Consider the following 16,781-nt stretch of genomic DNA (forward strand, 5'->3'; position numbering starts at 1 on the left):
AAGTACCAATTTGGGCCAGACAGTTTCAAGAAAAGGACAAATTACTGTGTGATGCTTTTCACGTAAATGTGAAGAAGTGAGAAAGATTGAAGTGAAGTGTTCACACAGGAAATAAAGTCGAGCCCAAATAAGCAACAAGTCTTTTGAAAACAAGTACAAAAAACTGCAACCAAGTGATGATGTTTACAAGGGACTTTCTTAAAAAAAAAAAAAAACAAGCCCAAAGTTGCTTAAAACAAGCAGACCTGGAGGCCGAAGTCTCGTCAAGGAGAAGTTAATTATTCGTCGCATTATTAAATTAGATTATATAACATGATTGAATAACTATGGTAAAACTAGCTCACAGCCGTTCAGTGGTCACAGCTCAGAAACAAGTAACGTTACTTTCAGAATATGAACCTTTTCTAGTATCTATATCTGAAATTAAACCATTGCATTAGTCGCAGCTCATTAGCAGTGGCTCATAAACGGCAGCTACCATGCATGCAGTGAGCAGCAAACAGATAAATTCTCCATCCTGGAGACACTAAAGAACCTCGGTTTTGCTAACCCTTCCTGCAGATGACAAGAAGAACAAACTCCCCCAGGACTTCGACATCGACATGGAAGATCCAGAAACACAGAAGGCTGCCGTGGCCATCCAGTCTCAGTTCAGGAAATTCCAGAAAAAGAAGCAGGATGTGAAGTCGTAGAGCGGACGCCATCAGACGAGTGGTCCCGGTCCTGCATGTCAATCCAAGCTGCACTGTCATTAACTGAGAAGAATGAATGGAGGGGGGGGATTCCTGAATCATGTATTTGTCAAAGTCTGTGTATAATTAATATGTATATGATCAAAGTAATGAAATATCAAGCTCTTGGAATGTGTATTTAGATTGTAGCTGTAATTTATCTACTTTTCCCCTCAACCTGAGCAACACCGAACAGCATAGCTGCAATAGAAGAGTATAAATAGATGTTCTGTCACATTAAATGTAATTTGATCATGTTATCAACACAGTTTCTTAAGAAAAAGTTGAGAATTTGTCTTTTCTTTTAGAGCAACAGAGTCACCAACACTAAAAGCTAATTCATAATTTTAGAGACGCTAATAATCCGAATCTAAAGATATGTGGACCCACTGCAGGTTTTGTTTCTGTTAAAATGTCCCGTAATGCTGCTGGAGCTTTCACTGTGCTTTTAGAATAAAAAAGTCTCCTCTTCATCCCCTTCTCTCTCCAGAGGACATAAATCCCTCTCAGTGACGTCTTAAGGACTCTAAATGTTGTGCTCCAGTTGTGCGTCTTTCCTGCGTTTTGTTCAGACCCGACTGAAACACTGTTGTTGAGTCGACTCACATATTTACTGTGCAAGCACACGGATTAATGCATGCAAGCTCAAAATCATGCATACAAGGAAATAAATAAAGACAATGTTAAGGTGTGATTTGCTTTCTCTCACATTAAACTTTACTAAATGTAGTTTGTGCAACATGTGCAGGTGATTTCAGTCTGTTGTGTCTGTCTCAGTCAATCTGGTGAAACAATAATTATTTTGCATTCTTCAAGTCAAGCTTTGTCCTGATGCAACAATTTTTCATCCACATAAATCAAAATAAATTCTTTAATGTGTTGAAAAGCCTTCAGGAAGAATAATAGGCCCTGCTGCAGAGTCCATTAAACCACTCAGGAATCTCAGACCAGAGGATCCAGCCATCCATTCTTTATACCTGCTTCTGGTTTGTGAGGGTGAGGTGTAGACAAACCCTGAACAGGTTGCCAGGAGATGGAACGTGAGCTGGGGTTAGACCGTCGTGAGACAGGTTAGTTTTACCCTTCTGATGATGTGGTGTTGCAATGTTAAATATAGTTTCTTATTTGCAAATTTTTCTCACCTGGACCTGCACATCTTTGCTGTTTATAGAGCTGAAATATGTCCATCATCAATGTGTGTGAGAGTGATCACAGAGCAGTGAGTGATCTGTGCTGCTCAGCTGGAAAAAGAAGTTTCTACATATTCTGAAAGTTCACTTATATATGTTATAAATGAAATGAAAATGAAAATGAAATTAAATGAAATAAAATGAAAATACTTTATTAATCCCAAAAGGGAAATTCAATATTGTAGTATATAATAATTAATTAGAGGAGGTCTTGTTCCGGAGGCTGATGGCTGCTGGCAGGAATGATCTTCTGTATCTTTCAGTCGTGCATCGGACCTGAAGAAGCCTCTCACTGAACACACTTTGTTGTTTCATCACTGTGTTGTGGAGAGGGTGTGAAGAATCCTTCATGTTGGGATAGGAGGAATAGATATTTCAGTGGTGATCTGCAAATCACTACTAATTAATCTTTTCAGATAACTACAGATAACTACGAAGATAACAATGTAGATCAGGCTAGACACTATATATTGCCTGGGGTAAAAATTACCTTTTTACAGTTAAAATTTGTTTTTTTTCTTTGTTTTTATACATTAATTTATATTTTATGTGTTTTGTTTTTTTTTTTTTTTTTTGTCTTGTCCAGCATTTAAGCAAGCAGACTGATGTTCTGGATGCTGTGTTCTGCTGAGCAAATTAATTTTGCCAAGGGGAGCTTTTATAGATGTAATGATCCCCTTGTATTTCTTTATTCTTATTTTATTTTTCTATTTGCTTTGGATAATAGCTTGTATTACAGAGTTTATGCTGCTGCACCTGACCGGAAAGGACAGGAAAGGGGCAGAAAGAGAACAGAAAAAACAAAAGAAAGAGATCAATGCATACACTTATATGCACATACATACCCACCTACATATACATGTATATACACTCGCACATACATATATATATATATATATATATATATATATATATATATATATATATATATATATATATATATATATATATATATGTATATATATGTGTATGTGTGTATGTAATGGGATATATATATATATATATATGTATATATATATATATATATATATATATATATATATATATATATATATATATATATATATATATATATATATATATATATATGTATGTGCGAGTGTATATACATGTATATGTAGGTGGGTATGTATGTGCATATAAGTGTATGCATTGATCTCTTTCTTTTGTTTTTTATGTTCTCTTTTCTGTTCTCTTTCTGCCCCTTTCCTGTCCTTTCCGGTCAGGTGCAGCAGCATAAACTCTGTAATACAAGCTATTATCCAAAGCAAATAGAAAAATAAAATAAATAAAATAAAATAAAAATAAATAAAAATATATACACCCACACAAGCCAACTCTAGATTCATGGTCCGTGTGGACAACAAAACCATTGACAATCAGGAGGACCAGAAACTAGCAAGTTAAATCAAAAAGACAGAAAGAGAGGTACCTGCTGTAAACTTGCTGGATGACTCAGTGACTGTGACACATGCAGAACATTCATGCAGAACATTTATAGTGGAACGTGTTCAGAGAAGAGAGATCATGCCAATGTGACCCCGCCTGCCTATGGCTAGAGGCAGGCCAGGAGAACCCAGAGACCCGGGTAACCGACAGTCACCCCCAGGTACAGATCCCAACCCCCCCACTCCAGAGCCAGCCATGCATCCGCCCAGGAGGTGGCGAAGGAGGTCCCCAACCAGAGTCCCCCGCAGTCAGGGGGAACAGGCCCCAGCAGGCCCAGGCCGGCAAGGGCCGATCCCGCCGGGCACCGGCCACCCAGGGCAGACAGAGCGCAGGCCCCAGGGCCCCAAGAGCCCGAGAGCAGCCCCCCGCCCCCGCAGGCATAGGGCACAGCCCACACCAACGGAGGACCAGGATCCCCAGACCGCCACCTAGCGGCAGCCAGGTCGCACCCCAGTGTGCCAGCTGCGCTCCACGGGTACAGGACACCACCCCCCCACCACCAAACCGCACACACATATACATGCATACCCTCCCTCCCCCAACACGCACTCCCCTCTCAGCCCCCATCCACACACCCCTCCGCAATCCACACACATCTCCCATTACATACACACCCCCACCCCACCTCTACTCACTCACCCCAACCGACCCCGCCCCCACACACGCTCACACCCCGCCACCCCATCCCTCTACTTCTACCCAACCACACATGCCCCACCAAACACCCCCCCCCTCCCCCACGCACACACACACAGACACCCTCACTCCTCCAACACAGGCACACCCCATTGCATACAACCCACCCACCAACATACCCCTCCACACACACACACACACACATCTACTCATCCGCACAAATCCCTATGCCCTCACCCCCCTACCCACCTATATCCCCAACCCTAATCCCCCCCCCCCCCCCCCAACCATCCCACCATCCATCTGTAACCCCATACACCCACTCCCACACATCCTCACCTCACCCCTCCATCATGTCCCATGTGAGATGTCCCAGAGGGGGCAGAGGACAGGATGGCCCCGATCAGGGCCCCCATAATTACCGCCCACCATTCCCAGCGTCCCCCCCACCACCCCACAGATGCAGCCGACCCAGCACCCCCCCAGGGCCGGCGACAACTCTCCTACAGCCAGGCCAGCCCAGACTTAGGTCTAATGGATGGCACTCTTCCCCCACCCGTACCCTCCCCCAGTAAAGCCCCGAGAATAGGGGCATGAGAGGACCCTATCGCCCCTGCCTCCCCCCCGCTTATGACTGATTGTGAAGTATGTATTAGTTGCAATTAAAATTGAGGGAAGTGCCACGCGGTGTTGGGAGAGGGACCACCTAAGCAGCCCCGCCCACCATACACCGCATGCTCTTCCCCCTAATCATGTGAGTCGTCAGTGTTTTGGTGTTTTGATGTCTAAGTGTAATTAAAACTGGGAGGTGAGCCGAGGCTGGGTGCAGCGATCAAGACCACCTTGATGGCCTTTCTCACCACCCAGCGCCACGTGCACACCTCCCAATACCCTGCCTGTGTGTGATGGGGAGCGGGGAGGAAGAGGGGTTGAGGGATTTAAGTCTGGAGGAAAGTGAGCTTTCCTCCAGAAGGTGAGCCGCCCGCGGCACTGGGCATGCCCCCTACTCCCAGGGCCCCCCAAGGACCAGGACAAGCCGGGGACAGCCATCCCCGTAACCAGAGCCTTCGGCGACTCTAACCAGAGTCATCACCGACCCAAGAGGGGACCAACTCACCACACGCAAAAGGGGGGCATGAGGACAAAGAAGAGGAGGGGCAGCAGAAGGGGAATCCCAGACCGATTGTCCACCGCCCCCTCACTCACAGAGGACACCCCCACCTGGGGACATGAAGCCCCCCCTTGTCCACACATCGGCACTTTCACGCACATCCGCCACTGTCTCAGCACACACGCCTACACCCACACACACACACACACACACTTCCCGACACATACAGGTCCACCCAGCCACACATTCAGCCCACCCTCAAAACCATCCTCCTGACCCCCACGTCACATCCAAATCTCCCCCACCCCCATCCATCACATCTACACTTATCCACCAACCCACCACACACATGCACCACCCACTCCCCCATACATACACCCCTGCCCCATCGCCCCCCCCCACACACACACACACACATCCCATCCACACTATCAAACACCCCCCACTCCCCAAGTCCCAGGGTCGCAACCAGGCACCAGAGCATGTACCTACCCGTCCGCTGCAGCGGCAGGTCCAGGTCAGCCCAGCCCCCAGCCCCCCCCGGCACAAGCCAACCCCCCCACCCCCAAGAGACAGGGGACAACCCCAGGCACCGGAGCCCGGGACCCCGCCCAGCCCACCCCACGGCAGCACAGGCGCCCGTTACGGAGTCAAGCCCGCCAACCCATCACCCACCAGCGAACTCACCCCGCCGCTGCGCGGCAACTCCAGCCGCTGGCCCATCCAGGTCCACCGTAGGGCTAGAAACCTAGCCACCCCAGCAGTGGAGCAGTCAAAATCCCCCCCCAGGAGCCCACCACAGACCCACAGCCTCCAGAGACCCCCAACCGGCCACCAACCCTGAGCGCAATAAGGTCACATTCTCCCCCCATACTAAGTGATGGAGCTGATCACAGGGGACCAGAGGGAATAAAGTTCAGCTGACTGATCTCTTGAGGAGGCAGACATCATCTCGACACTGATGTGATCTAATAAGAGATTTCTGAACTGCTGGATACACAGACTTTGTTTGCTTTTCCAGTTTAGAAGGATAGTTTTCTTTGCGATACATAAACTGGTGAGGATTAAGTTTGCAGAATTAAATTCTATGTTAATTTCACCCAAGTAACCCAGTAGGCCCAGTTTGGGGTTTGTAGGGATGTTACATTTGAAGCAATTTGACAGATCTTTACATACCTGAAACCAGAATTCCTGGACAGGTGGGCAAGACCACAAAGCATGGTAGTAGCTGTCAATTGTGTTGCCAGTGCAGTGTGGACAGATGTTTGATTGTGACAGACCCATCCTGAACATCCGGTGTCCTGTATAATGAGTTCTATGCAGAATTTTAAATTGTATTAGTTGCATGTTTGAATTCTTAGTCATTGTAAATGTATTTGAACAGATTTGTGACCATTCATTTTGGTCAAAGTTACTGGATAAGTCTGCTTCCCATTTAGAAGTTGGGAGACATATGGAATCGTCTAGCTTTGATAGTAATCTATATATTTTGGATAACAGTTTCGGGGCATTGAGATTTAAGAATTCTGCAGCCCTGATAGGTAGCTGCAAGTTTAATTGATCAGGGGTGTATTTCTTACCTATAATAGATTTAAGTTGGTGGTATTCTAAAAATTTTGTGCTGCTGATTTCATATCGTAAAGTAATTGTATCAAAAGGGAGAAAGTTCCCGTTTTCTATTAAATGTTCTAACTGTTTTATTCCTTTATTCTTCCACTGAGGGAAGTTTATCATTTTCCGGTTTTGCTGGATGTCGGGATTGTTCCAAATAGGTGTAAGTTTGCATGGAATAAGCAAGGACTTGGTTAGTTTAAGAAATTCCCACCAGGCCATTAGTGAGGAGCTGATATTAATGCTTTTAAAGCACTTTTGGCGTTTGACAGCTGTGCTGATAAATGGCAGGTCTGAAATTGCCATATCCTCACACATAGCTTCTTCTATATTAAGCCATGGTTCATCTAGATAGCTAGGTTTAAGCCATTTAGAGATGTATTGTGTATTTTATGTGTTATACTGAAAGAAAAAAACTACATCATATTTAGTTACATTTGTTTTGTATACATTTTTAACACTGTGTTGCCTCTCCTGTCCTTTACTGTTATTTTTTTTACATGCTGTACGTTTCTCTCTCCTCTCTCTTAGATCGAGCATAAAGTGGCCACACTGTTCTGTTAAAATGTTTATTATTTCAGCTCCACTGTCAGGTAGATGAACCTGTAAGTGAAAACGTCCATTCTAAATGTGCGGGTTGATCACAAAACATGGCAGGATTTTTACTTTATGGCACCTGGATTATACACAGATTGTACAGAGCGGTCTGGTACAGCGTTGCTATTTACACAAAAAACTACATGACCCATCATGCACCGCTGCACTGCCAGTGATGACGTCCCCGGAAACACCTCTCGATGTGATTGGTTGGCGTATTTATCCCTCCGCTGCACGACTGAAGGTGAAGTTAGCCTTGGATGTGTCTCAGTCCTCTCTCCCTGCCCAAAAATGTCATCTAGTGGACTTTTAAACATGCACGCTCAAATCTGTAAACGCCTGGTGAGTGAAAGCAGAAGAAATACATTGTTTGGATTCATATAATATTTAAATTTTATTGCAAATGAAGGCTAGTTTTAGCAGCGGTCTGTTTACACGAGGCCGTAGTTAACTTGGAGCTGCTTTGCTAGCTGTTTACTGTTTTCCAAGCGTCCTTGCAAAAAGAAACATAACAAAAAAGCTGACAGTTTTGGCAGCAGGAGGCTTTGTAGGGTTTATGTTTTCCTCATTGTGTTTCATAATCTCCCTGTAAATGAAATACGAAGCAGCGACATGGACATCAGTTGCTAACACAATAAATAACTAGATAAGTAAGTTAAAAAAAAAAAAAAAACTAGTTAAAACTTGAGTTTCTTCTACATCAGTGAGTTGCCAGCTGTCCTGTATATCAGTGTCTTTACACAGTCAGTGTTTAAGCTTGATATAAAACGCAGTCAATTTAATCTAAAACCTCACAGGTTCATTTTGAATTAAATTTGGTTTGCATAATGGTAATTATTATTATTATTTTTTAATGTATATTTTTATCAGCGGTTGGAAAATCGAATCGAAAAATAAAAAAATCAGGATTTCTTTTGCTTTACAATTTTTAAATAATTTTTTTCAAACAAATAAAAATAATCCAATATAAAATGTTTGTCATTTTTTTATTGCATTGATTGATCTTTTTACTTGTCTTCTTGGGCATTATAGCAGCAGAATGATGGTCTGGCTACTTTGTTGTTTTTTTTCCCTCATTGAAATCAAGAAAAATGACAAGCATAAAAAAAAAAAAAGTTTCATACATTCATTTTCTTTTTAATGTACAAAATCATCAATATTGAAGAATTCTGAGAATCGCAATTTAAATCGAATTGGCACCCAAAAAAATCGGGATTTAATTGAATCGGGACAAAAGCATATTGTCACAACCCTAATATTTTTGTTTTAACATTCTGCCTCTGCAGGCTCACAAGTACCTTTCAAGAACCTACACATCTCGTCCTTCTCTTAATGTAAGTCAGCTGACTGTAACAATCGCAGCTGCAATGAGAAGACCATGCTGTTGATGTGCAGACTGTTTACATGTTTGCAGGAAGTCGTCATCGTGAGTGCAGTCCGGACTCCAATGGGTTCTTTCAAAGGCACCCTGGCAGCAGTTCCAGCCACCAAACTGGGCTCTATTGTCATCAAGGGCGCTATAGACCAAGCAGGTGTGTTCAGACCATTATTTCTTTTTGTTTAAAGCTTAACTCAACGTCTGCATGTCATCTCCTGCACACACAGGTGGGTTAATGTCAGATTACAGTGGATTAGCGCATTGATGAACAAATAGCTAAGCATGTTTAGAGAATTTACTTTGTGTGTTGTTTTTTTTTTGTTTGTTTTGTTTTTTTTTATTTGAGTTTAGGAATTGCTCCTGAGGAGGTGAAGGAGGTTTATATGGGCAACGTTCTTCAGGCAGGAGAAGGACAGGCTCCCACAAGACAAGCCTTGCTTGGTGCAGGTATGTCTGACTACTTACTGGCGGCATTTTCTGCTTTTCAAAGAAGAAACACTTGTCTGTTGTCATGTCCATTTCTCTCAAGTAATGGATACAAAAACGTTGAAAATGCTTGCATATTACCTTTGCAATGGTTGATTATGTTTCAGTGCAGAAAATGAAATGTTTTTGGCTGTGTTGCCAGGTTTGAGTCTCAGCACTCCAGCCACAACCATCAATAAAGTCTGTGCCTCTGGCATGAAGTCCATCATGATGGCAGCACAGAGTCTGATGTGTGGACACCAGGTAATGTCAACTAGACAGACTGTCATGACTTTTTTACTTTCAATTCTGCAGTTGGTCACAGATACAATGAGAAGTAAATAATTTATTTACCAGATGTAATGCTTTAAGGGGTACACAGATTTGCTTTAAGGGGTACACAGATTACAAGTCATGCATATGCTGTTGCTCCACGTCATATCGGAGCATTTAGGATTATTTTATTCCACTTTTTAACCCAACAGCTTGTCCCGTCTGTCTGCTTTGTGCATTCATGCCAAGGGTCATGGTGTCCTTGCTGATAATGTTTTGGGATAAATTAGGCTACCCACCCTTTCAGTTTTTTTTTTTTTTTTGCACTCTTTCCTTTTTTAATAAACTGATCCAGCAGCGTATATTTTTTCTTATTTTTCCTAAATAAACTGCATGCATTTTTAGAAGGAAGTTTTTAATCCGCATAATCTGCAGGACACAGTTTCCATTCCTTCCTATTGTAGTAGTTTACAGTTTTGTTCCCTGGGAGGAAACTGTAGTTATTCTAGACGCAGTGGAGAGATAAACCTGTGCTTGAACATAAGCAAAATAACATCACCAGATCTAGGATGGGCAACTACTTCCTTTGGCTACTTCAGGTGAGGGAAGAGCATAAAGCTTGTTTCATCCTCCACGAGAAGCGAGAACTTTTTTCTTGTACTCGAGGCCCCGAGAAGAAAAATGACGTCATTTTGTTCTCGCGGACGCGTTTGAAGACAGTTGTCGACACATCGGGCTGTCAGAACTTTTTTCTTGCGGAGCTCCGAGAAGTATCGTGTGATTGGTCGGATATTTGTGGTGGGCGTGGTTAACATGGAGAAAACATGAAGCGGAGTTGCTGCTTCTGCGTTTTTGCTTTTGCAGGTAAAACGGATTGTTTTGATAAAAACATCTGATTGAGGTGGTGAGAAAGTAGAAAGATTTTTACATGTGTCATTAAAACACTCGGACCCAGCCGCGTGCACGACCCGCCCTGCCGCGGACAAAGTTACTTGTTAAATATGAAACTAGAAACTCGGAGAGCGGAAACCTCCACCAAGCACAATGTTAAAGAATCCTTTTAAAACATTCCTGGATCCAAACGGTGATCCGGATCACCACCAGAATTTAATCAGTTCTTCTTTTTCACATTTCCAACAACTCTTGAATTTTTTTAATAAAAATCCCTCCATAACCTTTTGTGTTATCTTGAGCAAAAAGACGCAGAGAAAAACATAACCTGGCAGAGGTAACAACCGGGTTCATTTCACATAAAGCAGACATCGCCCCCCCCGCAGTGACCCCTCCCTGCTGCAGACCTGCTTCTCGTGGAGTATGTATGGACCTGACGAACAAGACGTTTTTTCTTGTTCTTGCAGCTTTGAGAGCAAGACCTCAGTTCTTGCTTCACGTGGAGGATGTAACAAGCTCAAAGCAAAACAAAAATACATGCAGCAAGTCAGAAACATGCAGCTTCAGAGCCAGAGGTACACAAAGAAACAAGGAGGCAGTTTCAGTAGATGTGTTACTGAGGGTCCCCCTCCCAGTGGTGTGGACCCACTGCAACATAACTGACAGATGGTTTGTCGTCATGTGCCTCTTTAGGATGTGATGGTGGCCGGAGGCATGGAGAGCATGTCAAACGTACCTTTTGTGATGGCCAGAGAGACTCCATCATACGGTGGAGTGAGGATTGAGGATTTGATCGTCAAGGATGGACTTACTGATGTCTACAACAAATTCCACATGGTACTTGTCACGTTTAAGTTTATTTCTAGCACACGTGTCAAACTCCAGTCCTCGAGGGCCAGTGTCCTGCATGTTTTTCTGGTCTCCGTGGTCCAAAATGCCCGACTGAAACGAATGATCAGGTTGAAAGAAAGCTGTTGGATCCATTTGGTTTGAATCAGGTGTGTTTGAGGAGGGAAATACCAAAAACCTGCTGGATGCCGGCCCTCAAGGACTGGAGTGTGACACCCCTGAAGGAAATTCTAAAACTTCTCTTCTGTATCAGCAGGAGTGTCCAAAATCGCTCTTTGAGGGCTGCTATCCTGCAGGTTTTTATATGTATCCCTGCTCCAACGCACCTAAAATGTGTTTGAATGAACAACAACCAATGAAGTCTTGTGCAATGACTGATTCATTACACTGCGGTGTGTTGGAGCAGGGATACATGGAAAACCTGCAGGAATGTGGCCCTTGAGGACCGGCGCTGGGCACTCCTGCACTACAGCATCATGACATAGTTTCTTTTGCATGTCTAAGGGTAACTGTGCGGAGAACACGGCAAAGACGCAAAGCATCACCAGAGAGGAGCAGGACCTCTACGCCATCAGCTCGTACACTCGCAGCAAAGCGGCGCACGAGTCTGGCGTGCTGGCTAAGGAGATCGTACCGGTTAGCATTCCTCAGAGAGGTACAGGAAGCTGGAGAGGTCATGTTGGCATCATTGGAAGTGAAATATTCCCAGAGCACGGCTGAGCTTGTTGTGGTTTTCTAGGCAAACCTGACGTGGTGGTGTCTGAGGACGAGGAGTGGAGGCGGGTCGACTTCAGCAAAGTTCCCAAACTGAAGGCGGTGTTCCAGAAAGAAAACGGTAATGTTCCAGGAGCAAAAACGAGGACTTTCTCTATTTCTCTGTCTTTCTTTTCAAAGCGGATACGTTGCTGCGTTTACTTGCATTAGAAGTATAAAACAGAAAGATGCTATTAAATTCCTTTTCAGTCCTTTTCTTTTCATATTTCAAGGTGAATGCCGCTCGTTACTCTGAGCATTCATGTTAGATGAACTTAACAGTTGCAGACTTGCAGCACATGTCTTGGATGGTTGGTTACTTTTTAAATTTCCTCAGTGAGTCTTTGTAGTTTTTTTGTTTCACTCAGAGTTTTGGTTATTTGTCTTGTAGGCACGGTGACGGCAGCCAACGCCAGCACGCTGAACGATGGAGCTGCTGCACTGGTTTTAATGACGACAGATGCAGCAAAGAGACTTAACGTCACGCCTCTGGCCAGGATTATTTGTAAGCATCAAACAGACATGTATTTGTAGATTAATTTGGCTTTTGGTCTTGAATCATCTAGATTGTTTTGATTTGCCCATTAATGTTTTTTTATTTTTTATTTCCCACCTCAACTTAGCTTTTGCTGATGCTGCAGTTGCGCCTATCGACTTCCCCATCGCCCCTGCATATGCTGCACCAAAGGTGAGTATGATCATCTAATTTAGTTTTAATACATTTAATCCTTTGTAGTAAAACAACATTAATACTCCATCTTTTGTGGGTCAGGTCCTGAGTGCAGCCGGGCTGAAGAAGGAAGATATCGCCATGTGGGAGATCAACGAAGCTTTCAGCGTGGTCGTGCTGGCCAACATCAAGATGCTCGATATCGACCCTGCCAAAGTGAACGTCAACGGGGGGGCCGTTTCTTTGGGACACCCAATTGGGTAAGCAGCTGAGATGGGCTCACACTGCCTGGTTGGACTGAAGTAAAAGAAACCAAAACGTTGAGGTTATGAATCTAAAATAATATTTATTCAAGGATCAGTTCAAGTCCACCATGTCTGTGTGAAGTAAACTTGAAAATACTTTTTTTTTTTTTTTTTTTTCATATTTATTTAGTATTGATATTTAAAAGCTTATTTGTAAGTGTACTGCTCCAATTACTGACATCTAGTGGTGAAGATGGGAATAGCAATTACTTCCTGAATAAGCAGAATGGATGCTGGTTTGTCTGGCTGAAATTCTGCCACTTAAGTGTTGAGTTGTGTGTAATTGATGATTTCACAACTCGGGGGGGGGGGTTCTTTAATGTAAGGGGGATAAACAAAAGAATTAGTAGCTGTAAAGTAGTCTTGTTCCTGTTGACAGTGTAGCACGTCCTTCTCTGCCAGTAATGCTACTGAGCACTAATTTGTCCTGATCTCTGAATAATAAAATAATTCTCAAATCTATGCACACAGTGTAGAGGTGGATGTATATCCTGTTTGGACACTGGATGGATAATATAAACTATGTTGTAGTGAAGTTCCACAACCTACTGCACTTATTCTACATTGACCTGCAGCCGGCGCCGACTGTGAGGGCTTTAGGACTGGGAGAAGCTCCCACTGCTTGTTAGTTACTGCAGAACGAAATGTGTCTTCATGTCAGTCACCAAAACACCTGAAAAGTCTCGAGTAAATGCAGTAAAAGTCGCTAGATTTGTCTCTTTTTAACAAGACAAAGTTGCCAAGGCGGTTTGTAAAGTCTCCAAGTTGGCAGAATAAAACCAAACCAAATTGGAGCCCCATTTTGGACACGCACGTAAACGGGAAGATCAGCTTTCCATATAAATAAACCACAAAAGTTGTCCTAACATCTTTCGGGGTCTTTGACAGTGACTGTTCGGATTGGAAAAGATGTCAGAAGATGTGAGTTAAGTCTTTACCATCCCATGCTGTCATTTGATGACGCTAACTTTTCAGTGACTATAATAAATTTTATTGATAATTTGCTGACATGAACCTGCCTGAGCCATCGTTTGCTGTCAGTTTTGGTATGTTATCCTAAAATGCGTTTTTTATCTCAATACTGTTTCCAGATTTAAAAATGTATTTAGAAAATTTGTTCATGTTATTTATCTCCAAACAAAAAGAAGAACACAAACAAACATGTTTATGTAGCTTTTTCTTAGTGTGAACTTTAAAGGGTTAAAGTCAAGGCTATCTGTATTGTTTTTATATTATCTGAACAACCATGTGATGCAGCAGTTGTTGCTTTTGATGCATCAAACATTATTTTCTGTTTTCATGAACATGGAATTTCTTCATATTTTGCATAAATACTTCATATTAAACTGTATTTTAGTCTGAATCAATGAACTTCAAGCAAAATCAATCAATTACAGGGTAGTTTTACCAAATATGGTTTTCATATATCTAAGATCATCTTATGCCTGAAATCACTTCCAGGGATCGTTACAAGATTCCATATCGCCATCGCTGCTGCTTGTTGGAACAGTTCTACAAAGACTCTTGTGCTTCTTTAGATATTTCAACTTTCCATGCATTTGTCATTTTGTTGTTCTTGCTTAAGGTCATGTAAACCAGTTTTTTTTCAACCTTTTTTTTTTTTTTTTTAAGCCAAAGCACACCTTTTTTTTTTCACTGAAAACTCAGAAGGGACGCCACAGATCAAAAGCCCATATTGGTAATATAAAGTCATCTTGTCAAAGTGTCTTAAATAGAAAGAAGATAAACACAAGAAAAAGGAATTTGATTATCTTTCACCTGGGCCTCTTCGGATGAACACTTTGCTGCTTTTTAGACCAATCGGGGGAAATTTGATTATTTCTCAGGGCACACCTGGTGATATCTCACGGCACACTAGCGTGCCACGGCACAGTGGTTGAAAAACACTGATGTAAACACACTTTTCTGGTCACATCCTTCGAACACTGAGCAGGAATCGTTCCATACAGATGAAACTCATTCATTCATTCATTCCGTCTGTAAACTTGAGGTCTCATCACATGATCAGACTCTTGCCGTTCTGTAAACCTGATATCTTTTATTTTATCAGGATGTCTGGGGCAAGAATTGTGGGCCACATGGTTCACAACCTGAAGTCGGGTCAGTACGGACTGGCAGGCATCTGCAACGGCGGTGGCGGCGCTTCCTCTATTCTCATCCAGAAGTTGTAAGAGACTCTGAGAAGAGCCGTCTCTTTCCATCAAAACACTCTGACATATAGTGTGATGATTGGCTGCTTTTCAGGAAATGGTTAAGACATCTGAACTCCAGATTACTGTGTAGAATGTGTGTGTTACTACTTTAACTCCAGTGGCCTTGATCGAAAGAAGTAGGACTCGACTCACGTGATTTTGACTCCAGTGTTCCACGCACTCCTGTTCTCCAAAACAAATAAAACCTGATATTTAACTTTGAGCTGAATAAATAGTTTTTAAGAAAAAAGGTTGTTTGCTTCTTGATCTTTTGTGATTGAGGGGTTAATTGTTACAAATTTGACCTTTTTTTTATTTTTTTATAGGAAATTTCTGTGATGGGTGTGATTCATAAGTTGGCCACTAGATGCTGCCATTGATCTTGTTTGAAGCTGATCAGCTGGTGCCAGTGTAAACACAGATGGAGTACACCAGGGATCCTCAATCCTGGTCCTTACATGTCCCTGCTGGAACGCACTTCACTCGGACTCAGACAAGCTCTGCACATGTCTGCTAAACACACATCGATATGAATCAGGTGTGTTGCAGCGGGGACACTTTGAAAGCCTGCAGGACCGGCCTTCATGGACCAGGATTGAGGATCCCTGGTGTAAATATGACCTGTTTTTGTTGTTGTTTCCCTTTTGGCTTTTCCCTATGAAGGGGTCGCTACAGTGAATCATCTGCTTCCAACTACTGAGATGGTGCAGAAGCCTTCAGGTCACGGGACAACCAGCTCTTCCACGGAGCCACTCCTACCTGGGCAGGGCAATATTTTACCAGACTTATTGGTAATTAAAGAACAGTACTCATAATTGATAAACCCAGCATGTACCTGTTAGTCTGCAGGCTTAAACCTGCTGAATGTTTCATATCTGCTGCTGAAAACCTGCTGTAGATTAGACGTGAATGGATCAGTCACGGTTCTACTCTGCTTCAAGTCATCCATTATGGCTTAGAAAGGTCCACTGTTGCAGTTGCTTCAGTTATGAGCTTTACACAACACACTTAAACAGTTTTTCCCACCATTCTCGACATATTTGTGTCCAAACCTGCAGGTCCGACACATGGAAAACCATTATTTCAAATCTTTTTGGCTTGTAAAAAGTTACAATCTTTAATAAGTTTGAGAATCACTTTGGAAACGGCCTTTGTAGGCAGTTCTCTATTACTATTTATTTATTTTTTACTCAAAGTAAGAAGTTTTCCGTCAAGTTATAAGTAGGCAGATCTGAGACTTCTTGTTTAAAGCTGCCAGAGTTTAAATAAATGTGAACTTTTTGTAAATTTTCCACATATACCACTCAAAATATGATGGATATTCAAGTTTCATGAGTAGTTCCTTCATCTAAAAGGATTTATTGAAGCGGAAGCGAACAATGGAGGTGTGTAAGACTAAAATGAAAATGACAACATCACTGTTGAATCACTTTGTCTGACAGCAACACGTCATGGAATAACTACTGGAGCAGTTTTATGTTTACGTTCAAATGTTTGGTCTAATTAAGGTCACCTGTAAAGATGTAAAGAAACATATTTAACATGTTAGAAGACGCTATAAGGTGAATATCCCAAACTTTTTTGCGAGTGTTTTTGTTAGACAACAACAAAATGGACGTTTTTGTCAACAGTTATTAAAACATTTGTAGAAATAAGTCA

The 16,781-nt window shown here is 42.6% G+C and overlaps 1 protein-coding gene across 1 annotated transcript; it reads left to right on the forward strand.

The window, feature by feature from the left end:
• Positions 1-7,545: 7,545 nt before the first annotated feature.
• acat1 (acetyl-CoA acetyltransferase 1) lies at positions 7,546-15,357 on the forward strand. The gene is made up of 12 exons (XM_079248153.1): positions 7,546-7,667; positions 8,612-8,659; positions 8,740-8,857; positions 9,055-9,150; positions 9,332-9,432; positions 11,026-11,169; positions 11,686-11,836; positions 11,921-12,016; positions 12,326-12,439; positions 12,558-12,622; positions 12,707-12,864; positions 14,981-15,357. The coding sequence occupies exons 1-12, from the start codon at positions 7,617-7,619 to the stop codon at positions 15,099-15,101; spliced, it is 1,263 nt and encodes a 420-aa protein (XP_079104279.1). The 5' UTR covers positions 7,546-7,616; the 3' UTR covers positions 15,102-15,357.
• Positions 15,358-16,781: the final 1,424 nt, after the last annotated feature.

This window comes from Telmatherina bonti (assembly GCF_933228915.1).
Source record: "Telmatherina bonti genome assembly, chromosome: 10".
NCBI classification, from domain to species: Eukaryota; Metazoa; Chordata; class Actinopteri; order Atheriniformes; family Telmatherinidae; genus Telmatherina; species Telmatherina bonti.